The sequence below is a fragment of the Lynx rufus genome, unplaced genomic scaffold, assembly GCF_022079265.1.
Source record: "Lynx rufus isolate CCGP_SWC_20201006 ecotype Redwood Valley unplaced genomic scaffold, mLynRuf1.p SCAF_16, whole genome shotgun sequence".
Lineage (NCBI taxonomy): Eukaryota > Metazoa > Chordata > Mammalia > Carnivora > Felidae > Lynx > Lynx rufus.
In genome coordinates this window covers 3,889,440-3,916,071 of record NW_025814830.1, presented here as the reverse complement: position 1 = coordinate 3,916,071, position 26,632 = coordinate 3,889,440, and the positions used below count along the sequence as shown (strand labels likewise).

At 55.7% G+C, this 26,632-nt stretch overlaps 1 protein-coding gene across 3 annotated transcripts in view; it reads left to right on the top strand.

Annotated features, from left to right (window-relative positions):
- The first annotated feature begins 9,367 nt into the window (after window positions 1–9,367).
- MYH14 (myosin heavy chain 14) overlaps window positions 9,368–26,632 on the top strand; it is an 86,776-nt gene continuing 69,511 nt past the window's right edge. For 2 of the 3 annotated variants that reach the window (XM_047077568.1, XM_047077567.1), the window contains exons 1-9: window positions 9,368–9,775; window positions 15,135–15,291; window positions 19,645–19,672; window positions 19,802–19,904; window positions 20,535–20,555; window positions 21,835–21,927; window positions 22,966–23,029; window positions 25,185–25,283; window positions 25,938–26,078. In XM_047077568.1, the coding sequence (XP_046933524.1) occupies window positions 9,368–9,775; window positions 15,135–15,291; window positions 19,645–19,672; window positions 19,802–19,904; window positions 20,535–20,555; window positions 21,835–21,927; window positions 22,966–23,029; window positions 25,185–25,283; window positions 25,938–26,078 (1,114 nt within the window). The remainder of the gene's footprint in view (window positions 9,776–15,134; window positions 15,292–19,644; window positions 19,673–19,801; window positions 19,905–20,534; window positions 20,556–21,834; window positions 21,928–22,965; window positions 23,030–25,184; window positions 25,284–25,937; window positions 26,079–26,632) is intronic. The other variant, XM_047077569.1, reaches the window with a different exon arrangement.

The window sequence follows — 26,632 nt, the reverse complement described above, 5'->3', positions numbered from 1 at the left end:
ATGTGACTCTTGATCTCGGGGTTGTGAGTTCGAGCCCCACGTTGGCTGTAGAGATTTAAACATAAAATCTAAAAAAAAAAAAAAAAAAAAAGAATCCTCCCAGAATCTCTTCCACAGAGCAGCCCCTGCCTGGTTCTCCTGTCTCCTCTCCTCTCAGCTCCAACGTTTTATTTTTGTATACGAACTTGGCTCCCCGATGGCTTTGATCCCACACCTGTGCTGCCCGTGCCTCAGATTCTGAACAACAAGGTCATTAGGAGTTAAGAATAACGAGGTCTGTGCTAGCTCGAGGGAATCCCTCTCTGCCTCTGGGGGCTCAGAATGCTCCCCCATTCCCGTCTCCTTTCTCCCTGATACATCCATCCCGATAGTCCGTCCACCCCGATTTTCTGAGTTCCCTCTCTATTACAGCTTATGCTGCACCCACAGAGGAGTCAGACCTGGCCCCTGACAGCTTTGGGCTCACAACTTAATGGGGACGATTCCCGTGCCTGGGGTGAAGAGATGGGTGGATGGTGGAGATGCCTTGACCGCCAAGAGAATGAGTTTGGGGCTTTATCCTGAGGACCTTCAGTAGCCGACTTGGGATAGAGGACAGATGGAGGGCTTTGAACTGGTTTCCCGGGTCTCAGTCACTCTCTGGTGGTTTCAGGTAGTGATCCACATTCCCTGCTTTGGAGCCAGACTGCCTGGGTTCAAATCTGGGCTCTGATGCTTTCTAGCTGTGCAAACTTGGGCAGCTTTCTCTCAGTGTCCTCATCTGTAAAATGGGCGTGACACTAGTACCTACCCCTTGGAGTTCAAGACTCATAAAGGGAGTAGCACCGTGCCTGGAAAACAGTAAGTGCTAGATATCTAACCCCAAACGATTAAAGTGCTTAGCACAGTCATCCGTCTCATAGAACACCCTCAGCAAAAGGAAGCTCAATATCACCCGTCATCGATATCATCAGTTACCCCATAGATTGAGCAGAAGTAATGACGTCTCCTGCTTCCCCCTCGGTGGGAATGATGACATCACCAGTTGCCAAGTAGATTTAACCCTAGCCGGCACTGATGACATCACCAGTTACCAGGCAGAGTGTGGCTAGAACGGGGGCGTGCCAGAGCCTTCTTTCCTGTTTGAGTTTCTGTTGTGTTCACACACTCTTCCCTGGTGCCCTCAAGGACATGGGATTTCATGGGCTTTAGCCTTAGTTTTCTATCAGTCCAATGAGGATAATAAAAGTATCCATTTCACAGAATTGTTGAGAGAATCCAATGAGTTAATACACACAAAGGGCGCAATGTCTGGCATACAGTTGGCACTCAATAAAGAGCAGCTCGTGTTATATATATATTTTTAAGTTTATCCATTTATTTTGAGAGAGGGAGAACAAGCATGAGTGGGGGAGAGGCAGGGAGAGAGGAGAGAGTGAGATTCCCAAGCAGGCCCCACACTGCCAGTGCTGAATCCCACGCGGGGCTTGAACTCACAAACTGTGAGATCACAACCCGAGCCGAAGTCGGATGCTTGACCGCCTGAGCCGCCTGGGCGCCCCCAGCTCCCGTTATCTTCACTGCAGGAGGCTTTCATGGAGAACACTTCGGTCGGAGTAACAGGGGTCTCAGCTCTGTCTTGGTTAGCCGCACAGACTCAGGGGTCTGATCTCCTGCAATCTAAGCCCAGATCTGCCACCGGGAGCAGCCAGGGGACCCTAGGCATGTTGCTGGCCTGTGCAGTGGGGTAATGACAGTGCCAACCTCACAGGACCCGGATGAGGATGCACTGAGATAATGGTGGGCACATTCCCAGCATGCAATCAGGCCTTAGACATGTGAGCTGTATTATCAGTTCGGGGCCCTCGGAAAAGTCCTTCCCTCCCTGGAATTCAGTTTCTCTGTCTGCAAAGAGTAGTCAGTGGACACAGCAATGTCAAAGCTTCTTGCCCACGAGGGCTCGCCTTGCTGGGCAAATGCAGTGGAGACGGACGCTTGCACCTGTTTCTGCCCTCAACCCAACTCCATCTCTCTCCTCCTGTGTCTTTGCTCCCCATCTCTTACCTCTCAACCTTTCCCTTTCTCTGGCTTCTTTCCCTTACGGTAGACTTTCTCTAGCTGCGTTGTTTCTGTCCTGCATGCTATCAGAAGGGTTTGTAGGGCAACAGATCACAACTCTCATAATAATCATTGTTTATTCAGCCTTTCCCTGATGTCTGGTCCACAGTAAGCTCTTTGCACGCATTAACTCATTCATATAATACAAGGATTTGTTACTATTGACTCAACAGAAACTCACTGAGTGCCTACTGTGTGCCTGGCCCTGACGATCCAGCACTGAACAAAACAAAGATCCTTGCCCTCTCGGGACCTATATTCTAGTGAGGAGACAAGATGACAAATAGATAAGCACATAAATACTTCCAGCGCTTCGAGGAAAAACAAAGCAAGGTCAGGGGAGAGAGTGATGAGGGGGATCAGTTTATACAGAATGGTCAGGACAGGCCTTCCAGAGCAGATGACATTGGAGGAGAGCTGGCAATAGGAGAGGCAGACAGCCATGCAGAATCTGGGGGAAAAGAGTTCCTGATGGAAGACACGGCAAATGCAAAGGCCCTGAGGCAGGACCACGCATAAGGAGTGTGCATAGAATTGAGGAACACCCAGGAGGCCAGTGCCACCGGAGAGGAGTGACAGGGAGAGGAAAGGGAGATGAGATCAGACAGAGCCCCAGGGAACACATCACCCAGTGAGCCACGGTGAGAACGGCTTTTGCTTTGAGATGGAGCCACGAAGCACACGTTTCTGAGCAGAGGAGGGGTGCCGTCTGAATAGAGCTCGACAGGATCCCATTGGCAGTAGTCTGTGTGTGTGTGCGTGTGTGTGATTGGGGGGGGGGTGGGCAAGAGCAGAGGCAGGGAGACATCATCCCATTTTACAGATGCAGAAATCAGGAACTTCAAAAAAAAAAAAAAAAAAAGCCGGCAACAGGGCCAAGCCCACACAGCTGTTGAACAGCGGAGCCAGGCTGACTGGTGCTTGGATCATAGGCAGGCCCCTGCTGCCACCCTAGCTGCTCACTCCTCCTGGAGTCTCAGTGCACACCTGTGAAATGGGGACACTGCTCAAAAACCAATGGTCCAGGGCTCTCCCGCAACAGGCTGGCTTCAGTCGCGGGCTCCACCTTGTGGGTTCGCCGGGCCTTTGCTTTGTGACCTTGGGAACTCACCTGCCTCTCCCTGAGCCTCAGTTTTCCCATCTGTAAATTGGGAAGCATTAACCACCATTTGGCTGTAGCATGGTGATTAATTAAGAACACAAGTGCTGGGGACGTCTGGGTGGCTCCCTCTCTTGGTTTCCGCTCACCTCACGATCTCATTGTTCGTGAGTTCGAGCCTGGCATCCGGGGCTGCGCCGATAGCGGGAGCCTGCTTGGGATTCTCTCTCTCCCTCTCTCTTTGCCCCTCTCCCACTCGTTCTTTCTCTCTCACTCTCTGTCTCTCTCAAAATAAATACACATTAAAAAAAAAAAAAGAACACAAGTTCTGGAGTCAGATTTGGCGGGATCAGAGTCCTTGCTCTGCTACTTGCCAGCTGCACGACTTTCGGCAATTAACACCCTCTTTCTAAGCTTGGGTTTACCTCATCTGGAAGATGAAGATCTTAATTCCAAGCAGTAGTTGTAAGGATTAAATGAGATCATGCAGGTAAAGCGCTTAGCACAGCTCCTGGCATACATCGGACACTCAATAAATGATCATTATTATTCCTGACGGTATCGCCCACACCTCCCTGGTGGGTGAGAGCCTGGGAGAGTGCCTGGTACATGGTGGGGATTCGACAACAGTGAATTCTCTCTCCTGTCTCTCCTGCCCGCCGGCTCCCGGGGGACCCAGGCATTCCGGCCTCCAGCCGCCAACCCCCCCTACGCCAACTCTCACAAAGGCCCCCATTCATGCAGCGCGTACAAAGCGGCGCATTCACCCGTATCCCTTGGGCCTCCCGCCCCCAGCCGCCCCCCACAGATCGCCATTGGTCGCCTTCCCTGCCCGTCAGGCCTGGGGTCCTGCCCACGACCGCGCCGCCTGGCTCCGCACTCCGGCGCCCTTCTTTTCCCACGGCTGGCACACTCCGACAACTTCTGATTGGCCCGGTCAGCCAGCCGCTCCTCTTGATTGGCGGGAGCGTCCCCTACGGGCGGGGCCGTAGCTTGTCGCAGCGGGCGCCGATTGGCCCCAGCTGCGCTCGTGTGGGCGGGGCTTTCCTGGCGGGCCCGCCCCTCTTTCTCCCCAGGCCGAAGCCTCGGACGGCCCTGGAAGCCGGTGAGTGCCCGGGGCCCGCTGCCCGCCGGAGGCGGCGGAGCGGGGCTGGGCCCGGGGAGGCTGGAGCCTAGGGGCTTCGGATACGGGCCCCGAAGGCGGTGCGGGCGGCGGGGGAGAGGCGGTGACGCGGCCACTCACCTTGGGCGCGCAGCGGGACGGTGGCGGGGGGGGGGGGGCGGGGGGCGGGGCGGGGAGTCTACACTCCCCTCGCCCCCAACTCGAGTTCCTACTATGTGTAAGGCCGGGTCTGGGTCCTCGCTGGAGGCTCCAGGCCTATTCCGCAGGAGGGGAAACTGAGGCTCGCTTAGGGACCTTGGACGCTCTAATACCTGAGTCATCGCCTTCACTCCTCCGCCCCCAGATGACAGTGTCTCTGTTTTCACGTGTAAAATCTGCGGACCAGAGGCAGGGGTCATGACTGGCAGAGGCAGAGGGGTAGGGAAAGACATATTTGAGCACTTATGATGTACTTGGACGCTTTTATTTTTTACAACTAAAAAATTATAGTAACTCGAGATGGGTTATATTGTACCCATTTTACAGGGAGGGAAAACTGAAGGTGGACAGAGGCGGTGATTGCACGGAGAAGGGTTGAGAATAACACTTTGGAGGCCAACTGTGTGCCGGGCCCCTTAACCTTTTTAATCTCACGGTAGTCCCCTAAGGAAGGCTGTGGTCCCTATGGCGTAGATGGGGAAGCAGGTTCAAGAGATTTCACCAACGAGGAGGAAGACATTGATCTCTGACAGTACCCACTACCCGTTCTCTCCAAATCCCTCTTGAGAAAGAAAGAAAACGGGTGAGCTTGAGTCCCAACTCTCCCACTGTGTGACTGTGTGACCTTCCTCGCGTTACTTCCCTTCTCCGTGCCTCGATTTCCCCATTGGACAAATGAGGATCCTGAGCGTCCCTATTGTATTTTTTTTTAATTTTTAAAATGTTATTTATTTATTTATTTTGAGAGAGACAGTGCAAGTGGGGGAGGGGCAGAGAGATAGGGAGGCACAGAATCCGAAGCAGGTTCCAGGCTGCAAGCTGTCAGCATAGAGCCCAACGCAGGGCTTGAACTCACAAACCGTGAGATGGTGCATGACCGGAGCCAAAGTCAGACGCTTAACCGACTGAGCCACCCAGGCGCCCCGCTATCGTATTGGTTTTTGAGATCATTCTATGAATTAAAACTCGGAGAGATGTTCTGAGAGCAGAAAAACACCGGCGCAGAGTAGATGCGCTTACCACTATTGAGTCCTCCTTTCGCCCACGAGAAGAAAGGAGCTCCGGAGGCCGGAGTAACACCGTGGTCTTCTTCGATACACCTAGTCCTCTCTGTGGATTGTGTTGTCCGGGGTTGGGGAAACTGAGGCTCAGAAAGATTAAATGTTGTCGTGAGGCACTGCTTGATTAAACACTGGGCCGGGGGCATTTTCTCCCACATCATCTTATTTCATTGGCCACAATTCACAGAGAGGAAAGCGGAGGTCCAGGTAGCTTGAGCGGGATTCGAACCGCGGAGGCTTCTCCGCCCCACCGGCCCTTGACTTTTGCCGGCCAGGAGGAGGAGGGGCGCACGGTGCCGCCGCCGCGGCCGCCGCCGCCCACCTGGCAACAATCTCATCTCCGCCTCCTCTTCCCTCCCACCTCCCCCCGCCCATCGCCCCCCCCCCCCCCCCCGTGAAAGGCCCTGCAGCTCCAGGACCCGCCCCCTTCCCAGCCGGGCAGGTGTTGGGTGACATCAGAGCCGGGCTCCCTCCGGGTGACGCGACGTGGCCCCGCCCCGCGCTGGACCGCGGAGGTAGTTGCACCTGAGAGCTCAAGCGGCCTGGGGATTCCCGTGCCCCCTCCCCATCTTCCTGATTCCCGCACCGGCCCCGCACCGGCCGGCGGCCCCAGGTAGCCCAGAGGACCCGGGGGTTGAAGGGGCGGCCACAAGGGCGCTTGGGTCTCGGGGAAATGGGGGTTGGGCGCTCGGATTCCTGGATCAGAGGAGGGGAGTTGGGGGCCAGGAATCCCGGGTCTGAGTGAGGACAGCACTGGGAACTGGACTCCTAGATCTTGAGGGAGAGAGGCACTGGGGCCAGGAGCACTGAGTCTGGGGACCTGGACTCCTAGTCTTAAGGAAGGAGGGGCCTGGGGGCTCGGATTCCTGGGTCTGAGGGGGGAGCTGCTGGGGCCCAGACTCCTGGGTCTGTGGGAGGAGGGGGCTGGGGGCCCGGACCCCTGGGTCTGAGGGAGGAGGGGGCTGGGGGCCCGGACCCCTGGGTCTGGGGGAGGAAGGGGCTGGGGGCCCGGACCCCTGGGTCTGGGGGAGGAGGGGGCTGGGGGCCCGGACCCCTGGGTCTGAGGGAGGAGGGCTGGGGGCCCGGATTTCCGGGTCTGGCAATGAGGGTACTCCAAAACTATCACTAGGCTGAGGTCAGAGGGCTGGATGCCAAGGGCCCAGCCCCTGCCCCAGGGGCGGATACCTGGCTCCTTTTCCTTTTCCAGCCCAGCAGTCTTTGCCCCTCCCAGGGCAGGTGAAAGCACCTGCCTTGGTGACAGTAATGAGCCCTGGCAAAGGTGTTCCTGCCGGCTCACGAGGGCGGGGCTGCCGGAGGGGCTCGGCCATTCCGAGCCAAGGCCTGCCGGCATTCCTCACCGGGGCTGTTGTCGGGGCTCAGAATTTGGATGTCCCATCATCCTCACCTCTAGCCTGGCTGCAGTGAGGTGAGGGGCCCCCGGGCTCATGGGTCCCAGGGAGGAGGGACTGGGGGCCCAGACTCCTGGCTGTAGGGAGGGGAGGCCTAGGACTGGAGGATTACAAAAACTCCCAAACCTTTCCTGGTCAAAGGTCGCAGATGGGAGGGAGCAGTGGGTGGGTGGGGTAGGGTGAAGGTAGGGGCAAAGTCCCAGGGATGGGACTTGGCTCTGGGTGGATCAGGGCCTCACCGGAGGCCCGGGATTAGCCTTGGCAATTGGGGGGTCTGTGGCGTGGAGTGTGGTAGAACCCCGCTGCTTGACTGTGGGGACCCTTGGTTTGAGGCCTGAGAGCATCAGGCCCGAGGAGTGTGTGTGTGTGTGGGGGGGTCCGGGTGATGGGGCGCCCAGGTGGTGGCTCAGTTGGTGGAGCGTCCGACTCCTGATTTGGGCTCAGGTCATGATCCCAGGGTCGTGGGATTGAGTCCCGTGTTGAGCTCCGTGCTGAGCATGGCTTTAAGATTCTCTCTCTCCCTCTGCCCCTCTTCCCCACTCTTGCAATCTTCCTCTCTCTCTCAAAAAAAAAAAAGGAATTGGCCGTTTGGAGGGACTTCTCCAGGGGAATGTTGGAGGTGGGGGGCCTGATGGGCAGAGGCAGAAACACTGAGATGGGGAGACAAATGCTCGCGAATTCCGGTGACTGGAGTGGCGGGGCAGTGATGCGGGCGTTTGAGGTGGCGGCAGAGAAGAGGCAGACGTCTTCAGGGACAGGGAGGGTGTTTTTCCCGACTGGTGCTTAGACCGCCCCGGAATCGCTGTGGTGTATTCACCGCTGATCTGTGTGCCCTTTGAGGGCAGGGAGGGGTCTAGCACGTTCTGGCTCACCCAGTGTCTTCACCAGGGCTCATCGGCTCATGGCTCACACTGGCTGCAGAAGCTCCTCAAGGCAGGGCCCCATGGGAAGCATCTCTGGGTCCCCAGACAGCCTCAGGGAATGTTGAGTGAATGGAGAAGTGAATGAATGGGGCCTCTCTCCCCATCCTAAAGAAAAGGAAGCTGCGTTGCCAGGAAGCGGGGCACGGATTACTAAAGCATGAGATTTGAGTCTGTTCTGCAGTTGTGGGGTAGACCATAGGTGGTTGGGGAACCTGCGTGACAGAAATCAGATTGACACTTTCCTAGGGCTTACACCTAAGAGGTTGATGTCCTCATCATGACCCGGTCTGGCCCTCTTGGTCCCCCTTGTTACCTCCCCTACTGCCTTCTCCCCCCTGTTTACTCGGCTCCAGCCACACTGGCTTCTTACAATGCCATAGACACATAGGCACACTCCTGCCTCAGGGCCTTTGCACTGGCTCTTCTCCCAGCCTGGAATGCTTTACCTCTTGACATTCCCATGGCTCATCCCTTCATCTCCCTCAGGTCTTTATTCAAATACCACATCAGAGAAGCCTTCCCTGGGCAATTAAAACTGCAGCACCCCTCAATCCTCACATCTCCTGTTTCCTGCTTTATTTTTCTCCTTGACACTTATCGCATTTAACATACTATATAATTTACTTATTTATCTTTTTATCTGCCTCCTGGGATTAGAGCAGCCCTATCCAATAGAAATACAATACAGGCCAAATACGTAATTTAGTATTTTCTAGTTGCCACATTAAAAATGAAAAAAAAAAAAAACCACACCAACTGGGGGTCACCTGGGTGGCTCAGTCGATTGAGTGTCTGCCTCTTGATTTCAGCTCAGGTCATCATCCCAGGGTTGTGGGATCGAGCCCCGCATCAGGCTCTGCGCTGGGCATGAAGCCTGCTTAAGATTCTCTCTCCCTTTCTCTCCCCTGCGCACTCTCTCTTTTTCTCTAAAAACAAAAAAGCCTTTTGAGTTTTTGAGGAAACCCTCAAAAGGAACAAGTGACATTAATGATGTATTTATTTAACCGAGTGTATTCAAAATAATTATCATTGCAGTATAGCAGTCATCAAATATAAAAAATACTAACGATTATTTTGTGGTACCACGTCTTGGAAATCCGCCGTGCGTCTTATACTTAGGACCCTATCTCAGTTTGGATTCTCCATTTTAAGTGCCCAGGAGGCGAGCCCAGTGGCTCCCACACTGGACAGACGGCACAGGGCTGGAAGGTAGAGGCGTTATTAATGTGGGCAGAATCCTTTGCTAAGGCTCTGAATGGTGCCTGGCTCAGCCAGGCTTGTTAGATAATTATTAAATGAATGAATGGAATTAGTAAAGGCGATCTGTGGGCCCATTTTGCAGATGTGTAAAAAGAGGTCGGGCGAAGAAAGGCAGTGGGGACGGCCTGGGGGCGGGGGCGGCCCCGGCTGGGGATGGAGCCCCACCCGACTCCACTCTCTTCTCTCCCCTGCAGACCATGGCCGCGGTGACCTTGTCCGTGCCTGGGCGGAAGGCGGCCCCCAGGCCCAGCCCCGTGCCAGAGGCCGCCCAGCCGTACCTGTTCACGCCCCGTGGGCCGGGCGTGGGTGGCGGGCCCGGGGGCGCGGGCACCTCGCCGCAGGTGGAGTGGACGGCGCGGCGCCTGGTGTGGGTGCCTTCGGAGCTGCACGGGTTCGAGGCGGCGGCGCTGCGGGACGAGGGCGAGGAGGAGGCCGAGGTGGAGCTGGCGGAGAGCGGGCGGCGGCTGCGGCTGCCGCGGGACCAGATCCAGCGCATGAACCCGCCCAAGTTCAGCAAGGCGGAGGACATGGCCGAGCTCACGTGTCTCAACGAGGCCTCGGTGCTGCACAACCTCCGGGAGCGATACTACTCGGGCCTCATCTACGTGAGTGGCCTCCTGCGGGGAGGGCGGTGCCTGGGGGGGGGGGTGCGGAGGAGCTGGGTGTCAGCACCCGACTGGACTCGACTGACGCTGGGCGATTTCTAATGGGCATCCCGCGCGGTTGCCAAACTCCAGTTTACTGGGCCAGCGGAACTGCCTCCGACCCCATTGGGGGTGGCCCGGAATATTATACAGTACATGCCCCGCACTTTACTGTTTTCCTCAAGTGTAAAAAAAAATTCCGATTTCGCAAAAATAACACATCCAGAGGATTTTGAGAAAGGGATGTGGGTCTGTAATAATAATGGATAACAACCCCCGCGTGTGGAAACCGGCAGGCCAGGCTCTGCGCTAACCGCCTTCCATGTGTTAATTCACTCCCTCTCACTTCGCACAGAGGAGAGGCTATTATTAAGCCCCTTTTATCTAAAAGGAAACTGAGGCCCCGGAGAGATTTAATAACAGTAAAAGCTGACATTTGTTAAGCATGTACTAGGCACTCTTCCGTACATTGTCTCCATACACTTTCACAATTATAAAGCATGTTGTCCCCGTTTTACGGATGAAAAAACAAACACACACTGAGGCACAGAAAGGTCAAGTCCCTTGACCAAGGTCACCCAGTTAGACATGGCAGACCTGGGTGGTCTGGCTCCAGGCTCCATCCCTTTGCTCTGGTGCCTCTTAAGATAAAGATAATATGAGGGCGTCTGGGTGGCTCAGTCGGTTAAGCATCCGACTCGGTTTTAGCTCAGGTCATGATCTCACAGTTCGTGAGTTCACGTCCCACATGGGGCTCTGTGCGAACAGCGCAGAGCCTACTTGGGATTCTCTCTCTCTCTGCCCCTCCCCTGCTTGCACTCTCTCTCTCTCTCTCTCTCTCTCTCAGGAATAAATAAATAAACTTGAGGAAAAAAGATACAGGTGGTGTTGATGATAGTGAGGTTGACTATGGAGCATTTCCTACCTCCCATGATTTCGTCTTCACAGCGGATAGGAGGAGTAGGCCAGTGGTTCTTAAGCCTGTCTTTGCCTTAGAATCATGTGGGGAATTTTTTGAAAATATAGCACCTGAGCCCCATCCCCCGTGTAAATCAGCCTTTCTGGGGCTGTGACAAGGCCGTTGGTCTCTTTAATAAGCTTCCAGGGTGGTTCTAATGGGCAGTCAGAGCGTTATTAGAGCAAACAGGATTAAAGAGATTGACAAAGAATGTCGACAATAATAACGAAAAATAATAATAATGGTGGCTAGCAAATATTTACTGAGCACTTACCGTGTGCCAAGTGCTGTTCTAAGTGCTGACTGGGTTATCAGCGCACCCCTGGGTGGGGGACTGTTGCTATCACCTGATGTTCAGGAATGTCAAGTGACTTGGGTCCTGGGTCACCTAGATAGGAAGGAGTCAGGTCGGGATTTGAACCCAGGCGGCTGGCCCCAGAGTGGTATTCCAAACATCTGCTTACAGGACTGTGGTCTCACCGCCTTGGTGTGCCCCCCCCCCACCACCAAGAAAAATCATTAAATTCCTAGCTAACACCTCGAAAGGAACAGTGCTGGTTTTATATTAAAAACAACAACAAAACTTTTTTTAATTTTTTTTTTTACATTCATTTATTTTTAAGGACAGAGACAAAGTGCCAGCAGGGGAGGGGCAGAGAGAGAGGGAGACCCAGAATCTGATGCAGGGTCTAGGCTCTGAGCTGTCAGCACAGAGCCCGACGTGGGGCTCAAACCCACGAACCGTGAGATCATGACCTGATCTGAAGTTGGACACTCAACCGACTGAGCCACCCAGATGCCCCCAAAAACAAAACTTTAAGGAGAGTGATAAAAGGACATTGACATCAGGAGTGACATATATCAAAATATTATAAACATTAATATTCATATATAAATATTATACTATAATATTATAATATATATTTAGTATAGATATTATATATTGTAAATAAATAAAGAGGCCCCAATATCCACCCTGTTAAAGGTCACAAAGCACAAGATCAGAGGTGTTTGTTTTTTTTTTAATTTTTTTTAATGTTTATTTATTTTTGAGACAGAGGGAGACAGAGCATGAATGGGGGAGGGTCAGAGAGAGGGAGACACAGAATCCGAAGCAGGCTCCAGGCTCTGAGCTGCCGGCGCAGAGCCCAACGCGGGGCTCGAACCCACAGACCGTGAGATCATGACCTGAGCTGAAGTTGGATGCTTAACCGACTGAGCCACCCAGGCGCCCCAAGATCAGAGTATTTTTATGAAGTCAGACTCCCGTTTAGGAAGGAGGGAACCGAGGCTGTGAGAGCCAGTGGCCGGCTCAGGCCCCTCCACTTGTGGTGACGGGCACGGGCTTTGAATCGAGGGCTGTCTGACCCTGGATGGCGTTGGCACCTTCTCCAGGCCGCACTGGCCCCTGCTGAGTCCTCCCTTGCTCTCGCAAGCCCTGGGAAAGAGACCTCTGCTCTGGATCTCACAAATGGAAGTGACATGGAAGATTCCAGAAGACTAGACAGGAAGCTAATTGGGCCTTAATAATAATCATTAGCACTTAGCGAATGCCTGCTTTCCCTGTTCTAAACTTTCTGATGTGATCTTGCTGACCCGCCCCCCGGCCCTCCTGCCCAGGGCTGCAAGGTAGGAATTAGCAACTATTCCCACATCTTGGAGAGGAGAGGCCGTTGGCCCGGCAGTAGTTAGCAGCTAACGTATTGCGCCCGCACAGGGCGCCCGGGCCCTTGCTGTGCCCCACTCGTGCAACGTGAACCTGTGGATGGTTCCCAGCAGCCGTATGTGAATAGTGCTGTTCCTGTCCTCGTGTGATGAGAAAGTTGAGACCCAGAAAGCTCCAGGCGCTTGCTCAGGGCGCCAGCCAGAAGATGCTAGAGGTGTCATCGGGCTGCACCCGTCCTGCCTTCGGCCCCCGCTTTGTAAATATTTGCTTAGCGGCTGACCGGTGATGGGGAAGGCGGTGTCGCCCGGTGGAGAGTGAGGTGTCTGGGGCGCCAGAAACCCGGTTTCGGCCACTAGTAACGTTATTTGGCTTTGAGTCGCTGAGGGTCTCAGTCCCTTTGCTGGGATGCTTCGGGCGGGAAGGGAACCCGTGTGTGGGGAGCACACGCTGTGCTCCCTGCTCCTTGAGGCACCGAAGATGCGCTGTGGCGGTTCACTCCGAATCTTTCTGGTGGTGGGGGCGCCCCGGTGGCTCAGTCGGTTAAGCGTCTGACTCTTGGTTTCGGCTCAGGTCATGATCTCACGGTTCGTGAGTTCGAGCCCCGCATCAGAGCCTGCTTGCGGTTCTCCCCGTGTCTGTCTGTCTGTCTCTCTTTCTCCCTGCCCCTCCCCCACTGGGGTGCGCGCATGCACGCTCGCTCTCTCTCTCTCAAAATAAATAAATAACCATTAGACAATAAAAACAAGAATCGTTCTAGGTGGTGAGGGTTAAAAGCCCCATTTCCCAGGCCTGGGGACTGAGGCTCAGAGAGGGCAAATCCCTCTGATGTGCCAGCCACACGCAGCTGGAAACCCGGGATGACTCGGCTTCCGAAGTCTGAGCGAGCTCCCAGCTCCCAGGCGGGATGGGTAACCTGAGAGTCTCGGACCTGCGTTGGGAGTGCCTTTTATGGGCCCCGCCTTGGGCCAGCTGGTTTTTATTCATTATCTCCCTTAATCCCCACAGCCTCTGTAATGAGGTGGGGAGGAGACCGAGACTGGGGGGGGGGGGGGGAGAGTTGCTGGGCTGGTCCGCTTCAGAGCCCCGAGGGCTGGGGCCGCGGGGCTCCAGACCCTTCTGTCGGGCGTCCCCAGCTCTGCATGCCCCAGCCTCTGCCCTTTGCTCCCTGGCCTTGGCAGCCAACTTGGGTTGCCACAGGGTGGAGGGGTGTCGCCCGGGCAACGAGGTGTGGCTGGCAGGAGGGGGCTGCGGTGAGCCGATGGGTGGCGTGGGGAGGGGGTTCCTCTGCCAGCCGGGAGTGGGGGCCGGGGCGCCAGGAGCCATGAGATACCCTCCCAGGGAATGTGGTCCGGCCGCCCCGCCCTCTGCTGCGAACAGGGGAGCTCAAGGCAGGGAGGGCAGACACCCAGCAAACCGGTTGTTCTGCTCCCGGCCCGGCCACCCACCCTCCCACCATTAAAAGGTTGGCACCGGGGAGCTGGGCCAGCCTGTGGTGGCCACACCCTGAGAAGCTGGAGCTGTCTGAGCTTAAAGCAGTCCTTGTACCAGCCAGCTAAGTAGCTGGCTAGCTGGCTGAGTAGCTGAGCGGCTTAATAGTTAACTAGCCGGGTCCCCGAGCAGCTAACTGTCTGGCTAATTTTGTGGGCAGCTCCGGCTAGCTTCGCCGGCTAGCTCTCCGGGTCGGTCTAGCTAGGTGGCCAGGCAGCTCTCTGGCCATCCTGTCGCCTCTCTGTGCCCTCAGTGCCTCCCGTCTACCAGATGCTCTGTGTGAGCTGGAAAAGCTCTTAGCCCGTCAACGAGGCCCTGAACCCCAGGCCCCCACGGGTGTGACGACGAATTCGGGGCGTCCGTAAACTTGGACGCAAGCAAAAATCATTTGCAGCTTTATTTCCACGCACCTTGAAACCTGACGCTTAGCATTTCCAAACCCCGATGGGAGTGTACCTCAAAGGCTGTCGCGTACGAGGCCCTGTGAGTCTGTTTTCAGTAGAAACCGCAGACTTGTCCCTGTCCTGTTTCAGCTGCAGAGACTGTGATGGCTTCTGAGGCTGTTTCATGCCCGTGCGCACAAAGACATCCAAATTATTCCTCTTTTGCCTCTTTCAGTGCAAACAGCGCTCACCTTGTTTTCTTTATTCGATAATGTTTTGGAGAGAATTCTCCATCTGTACACCGAGAGCGTCCTAGGAATCCATCGAAAGAACACGCATGCTGGGTCAGCTGGACGCACCTGCAGCTCTTGATCTCGGGATCGTGGGTGTGAGCCCCAAGTCGGGGGTAGAGATGACTTAAATAAGTTAGTTAAAAAAAAAGAACATGAAGGCAGGTCGTTTTCAGTCTCCCGCCATTATATAGGGTGGTGCACGTGAGCTGGCACATGGTCGCTTTCTGTGTGTGTGCGTCCAGGCGGTGATGGGCTGTGAGCCAAGTCTGGCTGGCTGTAAAGGCCACACTCTCTCTCACGGTGAATCATCCACACAGCACTTTTGTGCCATTTGGAAAGATCCTCTTCTGCCATCAGCCTGGAGGTCTCTGTAACAAAAGTTCGAGTCTACGTTCTCCTGGTGTGACTGGCAACCCCTCTGATGGATATCCTCGTGCAGTGCACGACGTGCCCAACCGCACATGGCAGTCCCATGCTGCCCTCTGGGCCTCAGGCAGGCAGCTGAAGCCCTCTCCTTTCTTGCCCATTGCAGACGTACTCTGGCCTTTTCTGTGTGGTCATCAATCCATACAAGCAACTTCCCATCTATACGGAGGCCATTGTGGAGATGTACCGGGGCAAGAAGCGCCATGAAGTCCCACCCCACGTGTATGCGGTGACAGAGGGGGCCTACCGAAGCATGCTCCAGGGTGAGTGTGGGGCTGGGACTGCTGGGCATGTCTTTCCAAGGGGGGGCTGGTCTGGGGGTCAGAATAAGATGACAGGTTAAGAATTTCAGACTCTGTGAGGCTTCTTTGTGGGGCAGGAGGAAACACAAATGGAGGGCTCAGCGGGCAAGTTCTGGTCCTACCAGACAGGCCCCCTTTTTGTTTGTCTCTGTGTTCGCTCACCCAGGCCTCTGCAACATTTCCTCTTGAGACAGCGGTTCTTGGTGTTCATTCATTCAACACTTATGTCGTGGACATGATCTGCGTTACCACGGAATTAATGCCAGTCCCATAGATGATGGGCAACATGGGGTTGCTGTGTACAGCTGGTCAGGTTGCACAAAGATGTCCAGGCAGGGGCACAGGGGTGACTCGGTTAAGCGTCTGACTTCGGCTCAGGTCATGATCTCATGGTTCACGAGTTCTGAGCCTGCTTCGGATCCTGTGTCTCCCTCTCTCTCTCTCTGTCCCTCCCCTGCTTATGCTCTGTCTCTCTCTCTTTCAAAAGTAAGTAAGACATTTACAAAATTTTAAAAAAATTTTTAATGTTTTATTTATTTTTGAGAGAGCGAGAGAAAGCACGAGCAGGGGAGGGGTAGAGAGAGAGGAGGATACAGAATCCGAGGCAGGCTCCAGGTTCCGAGCCATCAGCACAGAGCCCGACGCGGGGCTCGAACTTATGAGCTGGGAGATTGTGACCTGAGCCGAAGTGGGATGCTTAACTGACTGAGCCACCCAGGCGCCTTAGGAAAAAAAATTTTTTTTAACGTTTATTTATTTTTGAGACAGAGAGAGACAGAGCATGAACGGGGGAGGGGCAGAGAGAGGGAGACACAGAATCGGAAGCAGGCTCCAGGCTCTGAGCTGTCAGTACAGAGCCCGACGCGGGGCTCGAACTCACGGACCGTGAGATCATGACCTGAGCCGAAGTTGGACGCCCAACCAACTGAGCCACCCAGGTGCCCCTAGAAAATATTTTTAAAAATGAAAAAAAAAGATGTCCAGGCAAAATTACATAATTCACGTGTCTTATACGTAATGTAACCATTATGTATTTATTGTAAGTTTATTTGAATAACTATTTGGTTTATATAAAGCACATTCACTATTTTAAAATGTATGTCTCACTGACGTATAATAGTATGCAGCAGGATATTTATATGGTACCTATATACTTACACCATTTATATCCTTATATCACTTGTGTATCCTATATCATTTATTACATGCCATCGTTCTATCGTGTGTTATAATACCGCATTTATATTATGTAACGCAGTGGTTCTCGGAGTGTGGTGCCCTCACCACCAGCATCAGCATCACCTGGGCACTTGTCAGACCTGCCAACTTGGGCCCCACTCCAGACCTGCTAAGGCAGAGAAACTCTCGGGGTGAGGCTCAGCGGTCAGTGTTGGCACAAAATTCCTGGGCTCCTTCTGGGGATTCTGATGCCGGAGCCAAGTTTGAGACCCACTGGTGTAATATCCGATATATCACATGCCTGCATTATGCGATAGAACGCATCCGTATGCGATGTTCTTGTATTCACATTATAAATTTCTAGGTAATCATCGGGAGCGCTGATCGCCTTTCGTTATGTCACCTAATTGGTTCTACGTTTCTTTTTAAAATAATTTTTAGGGGCGCCTGGGTGGCGCAGTCGGTTAAGCGTCCGACTTCAGCCAGGTCACGATCTCGCGGTCCGGGAGTTCGAGCCCCGCGTCAGACTCTGGGCTGATGGCTCGGAGCCTGGAGCCTGTTTCCGATTCTGTGTCTCCCTCTCTCTCTGCCCCTCCCCCGTTCATGCTCTGTCTCTCTCTGTCCCCAAAAAAATAAACGTTGAAAAAAAAAAAAATTGGGGCGCCTGGGTGGCGCAGTCGGTTAAGCATCCGACTTCAGCCAGGTCACGATCTCGCGGTCCGCGAGTTCGAGCCCCGCGTCAGGCTCTGGGCTGATGGCTCGGAGCCTGGAGCCTGTTTCCGATTCTGTGTCTCCCTCTCTCTCTGCCCCTCCCCCGTTCATGCTCTGTCTCTCTCTGTCCCAAAAATAAATAAAAAACGTTGAAAAAAAAAATTAAAAAAAAAAAATTAAAAAAAAAATAATTTTTAGCCTTTATTACATATTAGTTATCACGTCTCTGGAATAAATCAACATACAATAAAGTAAGGGTGAGTGGCTACTCTGTGCTAGGCACCTTTCGTGAATCAACAGGTTTAAATCTCACAGCAACCCCATGACGTAGGTGTGCTCATTATCCCTGCTTTCCAGATGGGGAAACTGAGGCACAGAGCGATGCGGTCATTGCCTACGGTCCAGTGGTGGGTGGGTGTCTGGGATGGGACTTGAACTGAGGGCCCCCAATCTCCGCCTCCCTGTAAGTCACTCTGTGTGTCGCATCCTCCTCCTGGGCTGGGTGCTGTGGGTGTTAACGTGTGACCCGCCTGGGTTCCGATGCCGCACCCCAACTCAGCCCCTTGCTTGCTGTGTGACCCTGGCAGAGTGGCTTCCCGTCTCTGAATCTGTTTCCTCACCTGTAAAATGGAGACGATAAACCTCAGCTGAATAGAACGTGGTTCGCTCAACAAACTACAATTCGTGCTGGGTGTGTGAGAGTCAAAGACGTGAGAGCAAGATCCCGGGCCCCGGGGCTCAGCCCTGGACACAAAACAGGCCACAAAGCAGCATTCTATACCAGCTAGTCTGTAGAAACTTTTTGGACGTTCTCTCTGAGTTCTGACTACAGCCCTGTGACGTCAGGGCAGATTTGAGCCCCGTCTTTGAGATGGGGAAACTGAGGCACAGAGCACCTCGGAGTTACTAGGCAGAGGGGAGGCTGGACCTTGAACCCACGTCCGTGTGGCTGCCAAACCAGGCTGAATGCAGCTCTCCCTCTGGCTGAAAACCACGTAGAGGCCTCCTGTCCTGCTTAAAAACCATCCAGATCTTTTTTTTTTTCTTTTAAGTTTACTTATCTATTTTGAGAGAGAGAATGAGTGTGAGCAGGGGAAGGGCAGAGAGAGAGAGAGAAAGAAAGAGAGAATAAATCCCAAGCAGACCCCACACTGTCAGCGTGGAGTCTGACGTGGGGCTCAAACTCATGAACTGTGAGATTATGACCTGAGCTGAAACCCAAGAGTCAGATGCCTAACCGACTGGGCCACCCAGGTGCCACCCCCCCATTCAGAGCCTTTAACCATGGCCTCCAAACCCCTCTGCACCTATCTCCAGCTCTGTCCTGTCCCCCGGCCTCACTGGCCTCCTTTGTGTCTCTCAGACATCTCCAGCTTGGTCCCACCACAGGGCCTTTGCACTGGCTGTGTCCTCTGCCTGGAATGCTCTTGCCCTACTTCCTCGTCCTGTAGGGCTGAGCTGAAACACCACCTCTTCAGGGAAGCCTTCCTGGCTCTCTACCTCTCAGTCACTTCTTTGCACCAGGGTTTCTTATTTCTCACCCTATTGGCATTTGGGGCTGGGTGATTCCTTACATAGGGGCGTCTCACGCATTGTAGGGTACTTGACAGGATTCCCGGTTGTGACAATCAAGGATATCTGCGGGCATTACTAACCAGTCACATCACCTTCGGCTTTACTTTATGTGCTTCCTGTCCCCACTCAAGCAGAAGCTCTGTGAGGGGGCAGGGACCTTGCCAGTTCCCACTGTCGTAGGCGGCTGGCACTCAGTAGGTAGTCAGTGCACGTTTCTTGAAGGGTTGTGTCAGACGCAGGGTGAGCGCTGGGGGAGTCGCTGCTGTGTTGTGGCCTGTTGGATATCAAAGGCACACGCAGGGGCTCAAATTGAAGTTTGTTGAAGGAATGACATTCTTTCCGGTTGGAGTTCGTTGGCTCCTTTTGATGGGTCAGGAAACTGAGGCTGAGAGAGGGATAGCTACTTTGCCAGCATCACATAGCAGGCAAGAGGCTGAGTTGGGCTGGGGTATTAGAATCCAGGAGTGTCACACACCAAAGCCCTTCTTGGGGGCGGGGCGCCTGGGTGGCCGAGTCGGTTGGGCATCCGGCTTCCACTCAGGTCATGATCTCGCAGTCCCTGGGTTCGAGCCCCACGTCGGGCTCTGTGCTGATGGCTCAGAGCCCGGAGCCTGCTTCGGATTCTGTGTCTCCCTCTCTCCCTGCCCCTCCCCTGCTTGCGCGCTCTCTCTCTCTCTCTCTCTCTCTCTCTCTCTCTCTCAAAAATAAGTAAACATTAAAAAAAATTTTTTTAAACCCTTTTTGGGGGCAAAAGGCTTCCTTACCCCCTTTGAAAAGGGTTTGGTATCAGGGACCAAAGTCTCACTAGAGAGACCCTCCAGGTGACCTGTCCCCCTCTATCTCTTCCAGATCGTGAAGATCAGTCCATTCTCTGCACGTGAGTAATCCTGGAGGACTTCCTGGAGGAGGCAGGGTCCTGGCTGGGTGTGGCTCTGCTTGGAATGGGCAGGTCTTACCTGGCACCACGGTCCACCCTTTTGCTTCCCCCTTGTGTTCTCCCCCATAGTGGGGAGTCCGGGGCCGGGAAGACAGAAAACACCAAGAAGGTCATCCAGTACCTCGCCCACGTGGCATCGTCCCCAAAGGGCAGGAAGGAGCCAGGCGTACCGGTGAGTTACCTGCCTTGGGACCCGCTCTGGACCCTGCCACCAGCAGTGCCCCCTCCATCCCAGGCTCTGCTGTCCCCGTGATCCCCTGCCTCCCGTGTGGAGGGCCACAGCTGTGAGCCTTCAACCGGCTGCTCGTGCTGCCTGCGCGCGTCCTGTGTGCCTGGAAACGGAAATTCGAGGGCCAGACCTTGACCCCCTTAGCCCTTGGAGCGGCACGCAGCACGTGGTAGGCGCTGACGGTCTTGAGCACCTACTGCGTGTCGGGCCTGATCTGAGCACCTGCAGTCCTCAGTGTACTTCAGCAGGGAGCGTCTACGTAGTGCCCGTCTCTCTTCTTACGTTAACCCAACGCTCCAGTGAGTGGGTGTCGTTTTCCTGAGTGAAAGAGGAGGAACCGAGGGCGAGGCTGGGGTGCCTTGGTCGTCGGAGGTCACGCTCCCAGGAAGGGGCTAGAGAGGATTCGAACCCGGGCCACCCGACCCCACGTGCCCAGTTTGGCAGCCCCTCACATCTCTCCCCACCCTGCCCGCCACCCGGGACCTCCGGTTCACCTGTGTGTCTGTCCACGTTCCATGTGCCGCGTCCCGGTCTGTGTCCTGGTCCGTGTCTCGTGTCCCGTGGCTTCCTCAGGCTGCCATCACCGTGTCTTATGTGAGTAGCCGGGAGTCGCCTCAAGTCCTGCCCTCGTGCCCCGGCCCCAGGTCAGCCCCACCCACGTCCTCCCGGCAGACAGGTCCAGGGCATCGCCGGCCACCGGGGAGCCGTGCTCCTGTTTCCGTGTGCGTGCCCGGCCGTGTGCCGTCACTAAATGCAGCCCCACTGTGTACATGCGGGGCTCCCCACTGCTGTTGTGGGGCACACACCGGGTTCCATGCTACCGTGTGGTATGGCCCTACCATGGCCCGCGCAGCTTGTTGATGTCAAAATTCTTTCGAATGTTCAGAGTCAGACCTGAATGGTAGAAGGGACCTACCGCCTCTTGAATGCCTACTATGTGCCAGACTTTGAAGCACGTCATATTGATAGTACAGATCTTTTTTTCTTTTTTAAAAAAATTCTTATTTATTTATTAAAAAAATTTTTTTTTAACGTTTATTTATTTTTGAGACAGAGAGAGACAGAGCATGAACGGGGGAGGGTCAGAGAGAGAGGGAGACACAGAATCGGAAACAGGCTCCAGGCTCCGAGCGGTCAGCACAGAGCCCGATGCGGGGCTCAAACTCACAGACCGTGAGATCGTGACCTGAGCTGAAGTCAGACGCCCAACCAACTGAGCCACCCAGGCGCCCCAAAAAATTCTTATTTATTTTGAGAGAGAGAGACAGTGAGCGCGGGACGGGCAGAGAGAGAGGAAGAGAGAGCATCCCAGGTAGGCTCCTTGCTGTTAGCACACAGCCTGATGCGGGGCTCGAACTCATGAAAACCATAAGACCATGACCTGGGCTGAAACTGAGAGTCGGATGCTTACCCGACCGAACCAACCGGGCGCCCCTAGATTTTTTTTTTAATTTTTAATGTTTATTTATTTTTGAGAGACAGAGACACAGAGCACGAGTAGGGGAGGGGCAGAGAGAGAGGGAGACAGAGAATCCGAAGCAGGCTCCAGGCTCCGAGCTGTCAGCACAGAGCCCGATGTGGGGCTCGAACTCCGGAACTTCGAGGTCATGACCTGAGCCAAAGTCAGACGCTTAACCGACTGAGCCCCTCAGGCGTCCCTCTCAAGGGATCACGTTGTGATCCGCAGCTGGCTTTCGTTATGTTTTGTGATGTTTCCACTTCTCCTTGTATCTTGGAGTTTCTCCCTGTTCCCTTAACAACCGGGAAAGCAGGCCCCAGCCAGTTGCAGCACAGACCCCTCCCCCACAGCTGGGCCAGCCCCCCCCCCCACCCCTGGCGGTCCTCTCTGACCTGCTGTCTCCCATGCCCGCAGGGTGAGCTGGAGCGCCAGCTTCTTCAGGCCAACCCCATCCTAGAGGCCTTCGGCAATGCCAAGACAGTGAAGAATGACAACTCTTCCCGATTTGTGAGTGCCTGGGGCGGGGGGTGGGGGGAAGGGAGGCCGCAAGTTGGCTGCAGGGTCAGTGAGATGGGAGGTAGGAGTGTAGGGGGTGGTAAAGGGGAAAGAAGATGGTGTGGACTGGCTGAGGGAGGAGGGTGCCGGGAACTAGACTCCTAGGTCTGAGGGAGGAGCCAGGGACTGGACTGCTGGGTCTGAGGGAGGAGGGGCTGGGAGCAGGACTTCTGGGTCCGAGGGAGGAGGGGGCTGGGGGCAGGACTCCTGGGTCTGAGGAAGGAGGGGGCTGAGGGCCTGGACCCCTGGGTCCGGGGGAGGGGCTGGGGGCCAGGACTCCTGGGTCTGAGGGAGGAGGGGCTGGGGGCTTGGACTCCTGGTCTGAGGGAGGAGGGGCTGGGGGTCAGGACTCCAGGGTCTGAGGGAGGAGGGGCTGGGGGTCAGGACTCCAGGGTCTGAGGGAGGAGGGGGCTGGGGCAGGACTCCTGGGTCTGAGGGAGGAGCCAGGGACTGGACTGCTGGGTCTGAGGGAGGAGGGGCTGGGAGCAGGACTTCTGGGTCCGAGGGAGGAGGGGGCTGGGGGCAGGACTCCTGGGTCTGAGGAAGGAGGGGGCTGAGGGCCTGGACCCCTGGGTCCGGGGGAGGGGCTGGGGGCCAGGACTCCTGGGTCTGAGGGAGGAGGGGCTGGGGGCTTGGACTCCTGGTCTGAGGGAGGAGGGGCTGGGGGTCAGGACTCCAGGGTCTGAGGGAGGAGGGGCTGGGGGTCAGGACTCCAGGGTCTGAGGGAGGAGGGGGCTGGGGCAGGACTCCTGGGTCTGAGGGAGGAGGGGGCTGGGGCCTGAGGAAAGCAGTCAAAGGGGCCTGGACCTTAGCTTCCCCAGGGACCCCCTGGTTGGGACCTCATGATTGGGATGGGGTTCAGGAGGAGGGAGAAAGAAAGTTGAGATGCCGCCCTAGTTCTGGGAGGGGTGAGTGTGGGTTAGGGGTGCTGTTCAGGTCCTCGGGGGGGCAGGAGGACCCTCAGCTAACTCCCAACCCCTTCCTTCCCAGGGCAAATTCATCCGCATCAACTTTGACGTGGCCGGGTACATCGTGGGCGCCAACATCGAGACCTGTATCCTCTCGTAGCCCCCGAGGGGCACCTGGCGGCCGGGGAGGGTGGCCCTTGGGATCTCCCTGCTTGCAGGAAACATGTGTTCACACACACTGGGAAGCCTGGCTCCTCGCTGCTCAGAAACGGTGCCTCAGTTTCCCCCTCTGTGAAAGAGAAAGGAACCTTGGGTAGGCGTAGGTGCAGCGCCTCCCCGTGGAGGGAGGAGGGCAGGGGCGATGGGGTGGCCGCGGCTTTACCGCAGAGAGAGGACACAGGGCACAGCCAGCAAAGGGAGAAGGTGCTTGGGGCAAGTGTGGGGGGGACCAGGGCAGAGTCTCCTCCCCTTGGAGTCACACACGATGCACAAGATGCGACAACGCATGTGAGGTGTCGATGAAACAGAGGAGCTCCAGGAGTGTAGCATTTAAGAGGAGGGGCAAAGAAATCACAACGACCTGGGTTCACATTCTGGCTCTGCCACTTTGAGCCGTGGGACCTACGGTATGTTTTTTGACCGCTCTGTGCCTCAGTTTCCCCCTGTGTGCACAGGGAAGGATCATAGAACCTGCCCTCGAAGGGTTGTAGGACAATGGGGGTCAAATTAGTAGCATGGCACCCACCACATGGTAAGCATTCCAGAACGAGCTGCCATCGTTCGGAGTTAATGATGGGAATAAATTAGCAATGTCCTTATGGGAGTTACTGGGAGCTTCCTGGGGCTTTTGGCCTCGGGTCCCCTGGAGCTACCGGCACCTGCAGCCCACACTGCTCCTCAGCATCGAGGCTCCTGCTTACGCAGGTTCTTAGAGTGCCCGGGTCTTCCTGCCCCATCCATCCCGCCATCTCGTACCTCCCTTGACCCCGTGGCTCCTGGTGGGTGGTGGGGAGAGGAGAAGGACATTTGTCTTCTCTGCCCACCTCCAGATACAAACTTTCTTTGTCCGCACTCCCCTTCTAGTTCCAGCTGCCCCTCTGGGCAGATCTCTAGTGCATGGCTGCCTCTGCCTCGGGGCCAATGACCAGCCTGTGGGTTGATGTTCATGGGGGGTGAGGTGGGGGGGTGCCACCCCCAGGCCAGTCAGCAATCAGGTGGGTCTCAGGCTCAACCTGACCCCTCAGCCCTAGCATTAGCATGACCAGAATTTTTTTTTTTAAGTTTATTTACTTCTTTTGAGAGAGACAGAGACAGCGCAAGTCGGGGAGGGGCAGAGAGAGAGAGGGAGAGAGAGAGAGAGTCCCAAGCAGGCTCCACGCCGTCAGCACAGAGCCCAATGCAGGGCTCGAACCCGTGAAACCAGGAGATCGTGACCTGAGCCGAAACCCAAGAGTTGGACGCTTAACCGACCGAGCCACCCAGGCACCCTGAGCACGACCAAAATTTCTGGAGGGTTTCTCCTCTGAGAGCTCACCCTATGAGATCCCAGCTCCTCTCTCTGTACCCATACCAGCCAGATATGGCTATCATCCCATTTAACAGAAAAGGAAACCGAGGCTTGGGGTGCGTGCTCCCCCAACCCTACCCTGCCTTGGGGGATCCCTTCCCCGGGTCATCTCCTTCTTACTTGAGCAGGTTAGCGACCCCGGGCTTTTGGTCAATGGTTTGCAGCTGACCTTGGTCAGGGCTCCCCAGGGTAGGTCTTATGTGACTGCCGTCCCTCGAAATAGGTGCTTCGCGGTCCATGAGCGTGAGGCGCAGAGAGGCAAACGCATCATCAGGTGTTTGATTTTACTTTAGGGCGGCTTGCCAATTTTTAGAGTGTGAACGTGCCATGTGACTTTCCTGGAAGGGAGGCGCCGATGGCCCCCCGTATCTGTACGGGGAAACTGAGGCTGGCAGGGAAACAATGGACAGAGAGATTCTTGGTCGCGGTTAACTACATGCCAGGCACCGCTCTGGGTGTTTGACGCACGATAACGCACCTGCCCTCGCAGCGGCTCATTCCTGCGTGTTGCGTCCCCCCTGTTGCACAGATGAGGAAACTAAGGCGCGGTGTTTGAGTGACGGGTCTGAGGCCACTCTTCCAGTTAGTGGCAAGGACGCTGGCCTGGGCTGTGAACAGCTCCACGGTTTCACAGGAGAGCAGTGGGGAGCGGCGTGGGTCGAGGGCACCGTGTGGGCTCGCCTCCCCGCCCGTCACCACCCTTTCCCTGTGGCACTTGACTCCTGGCCGCCCAGACCTGCTGGAGAAGTCGAGGGCCATCCGCCAAGCCAAGGACGAGTGCAGCTTCCACATCTTCTACCAGCTGCTGGGAGGCGCGGGAGAGCAGCTCAAGGGTCAGTGCAGGGGCTCACGGGGCGTGGGAGGGAGCCCCGGGTGGGCGTCTGGCTTCCCTGGGCCCCCGGAGGAGGAAACGGGAGGCGCTAGAATTTGCCAGGCGCCTGCTTGAGGTCAGGCTCCTGCTGGGCGGTGGATACGGGTCCCCTCTATGCCGCCTCCTGCCTGAGCTCCCCCCCCTGTCTCCTCTTTGCTCCTCCCACGCTCTGGCTGAAGAAAGTCCGGGGCTCCCATTTACAGTGGTCCCCACTGTCCCGAGGCTCCTTCTCAGGCTGGCTCCTTCGCCCGTAGCCTTGGCTGCCTCCCGGCCCCCCTCTGTCAGGCTCCAGGACCCACGTGCCTTCTGCTGCCAACCCCACTGTCCCACGGCTTCCGCTAACTCAGGCCCCCGCCGCCTCATTGCTTCTGCAGCCCCTGCCTGCCCTGGGCAGTTACGGGACTGGACAGTCTCTCTGGAAGGAGGGAAGACGAAAGGGTCTGATGTGTGCTAAGCGTGCCCTCCACCGTGAGGGAAGGGTCCTCACTCATTGGACAGGAGGAGACTGAGGTCCCCGGTGGGGAAGCGACGCTTGCCCCGGGGGTGGCCATTGGGAGGTGAGTCTGACTCCACAGCTCGCCCCCGACCTTAGGCCTCCACTCATGACACCCTGCAGCTGACCTCCTCCTGGAGCCTTGCTCCCACTACCGCTTCCTGACCAACGGGTCGTCGTCCCCTCCCGGCCAGGAGCGGGAACTCTTCCACGAGACTCTGGAGTCGCTGAGGGTCCTGGGATTCACCCCGGAGGAAATCACCTGTGAGTGAGCCCCAAACCCCGGCTGCAGGTGGGGCTGGGGCGCCGCATGGGCAGGCGGGGAACCTGGACAGTCAGTCCCGGGTTGGGAAAAAGAACCAGGGGCGGGGGGGCGGAGGCTGGAGGAGGGAGGAGGTGTAGCTTTAAGGAGGGGATCGGGAAGGGGACACAGCGACGGTGGCCTCTGAGCAAAGGCCCGAGGAGCTGAGAGAGTGAGGACCGGTGTTCCCAGGGTGTTAACCCCAAAAATAAAGCTGTTGGCTCAGTTGCTAACAAAATGGATTGATTTGGGAACAGCAGAGAACCGTAACTGGGGACAAGCAAGCTACGGCAAAACCACAGACCCACCTGAGTTGCTGGGGTGGCCAATTTCTTTTTCTTTTTTTTTTTTTAATGTTTATTTATTTGTTTTGGGAGAGAGAGAGAGAGAGAGCGAATGAGCAGGGAAGGGGCAGAGAGAGAATCCCAAGCAGGCTCTGTGCTCTCAAGCGCAGAGCCCGACGCGGGGCTCGATCTCATGAGCCGTGAGATCATGACCTGAGGTGAAATCAAGAGTC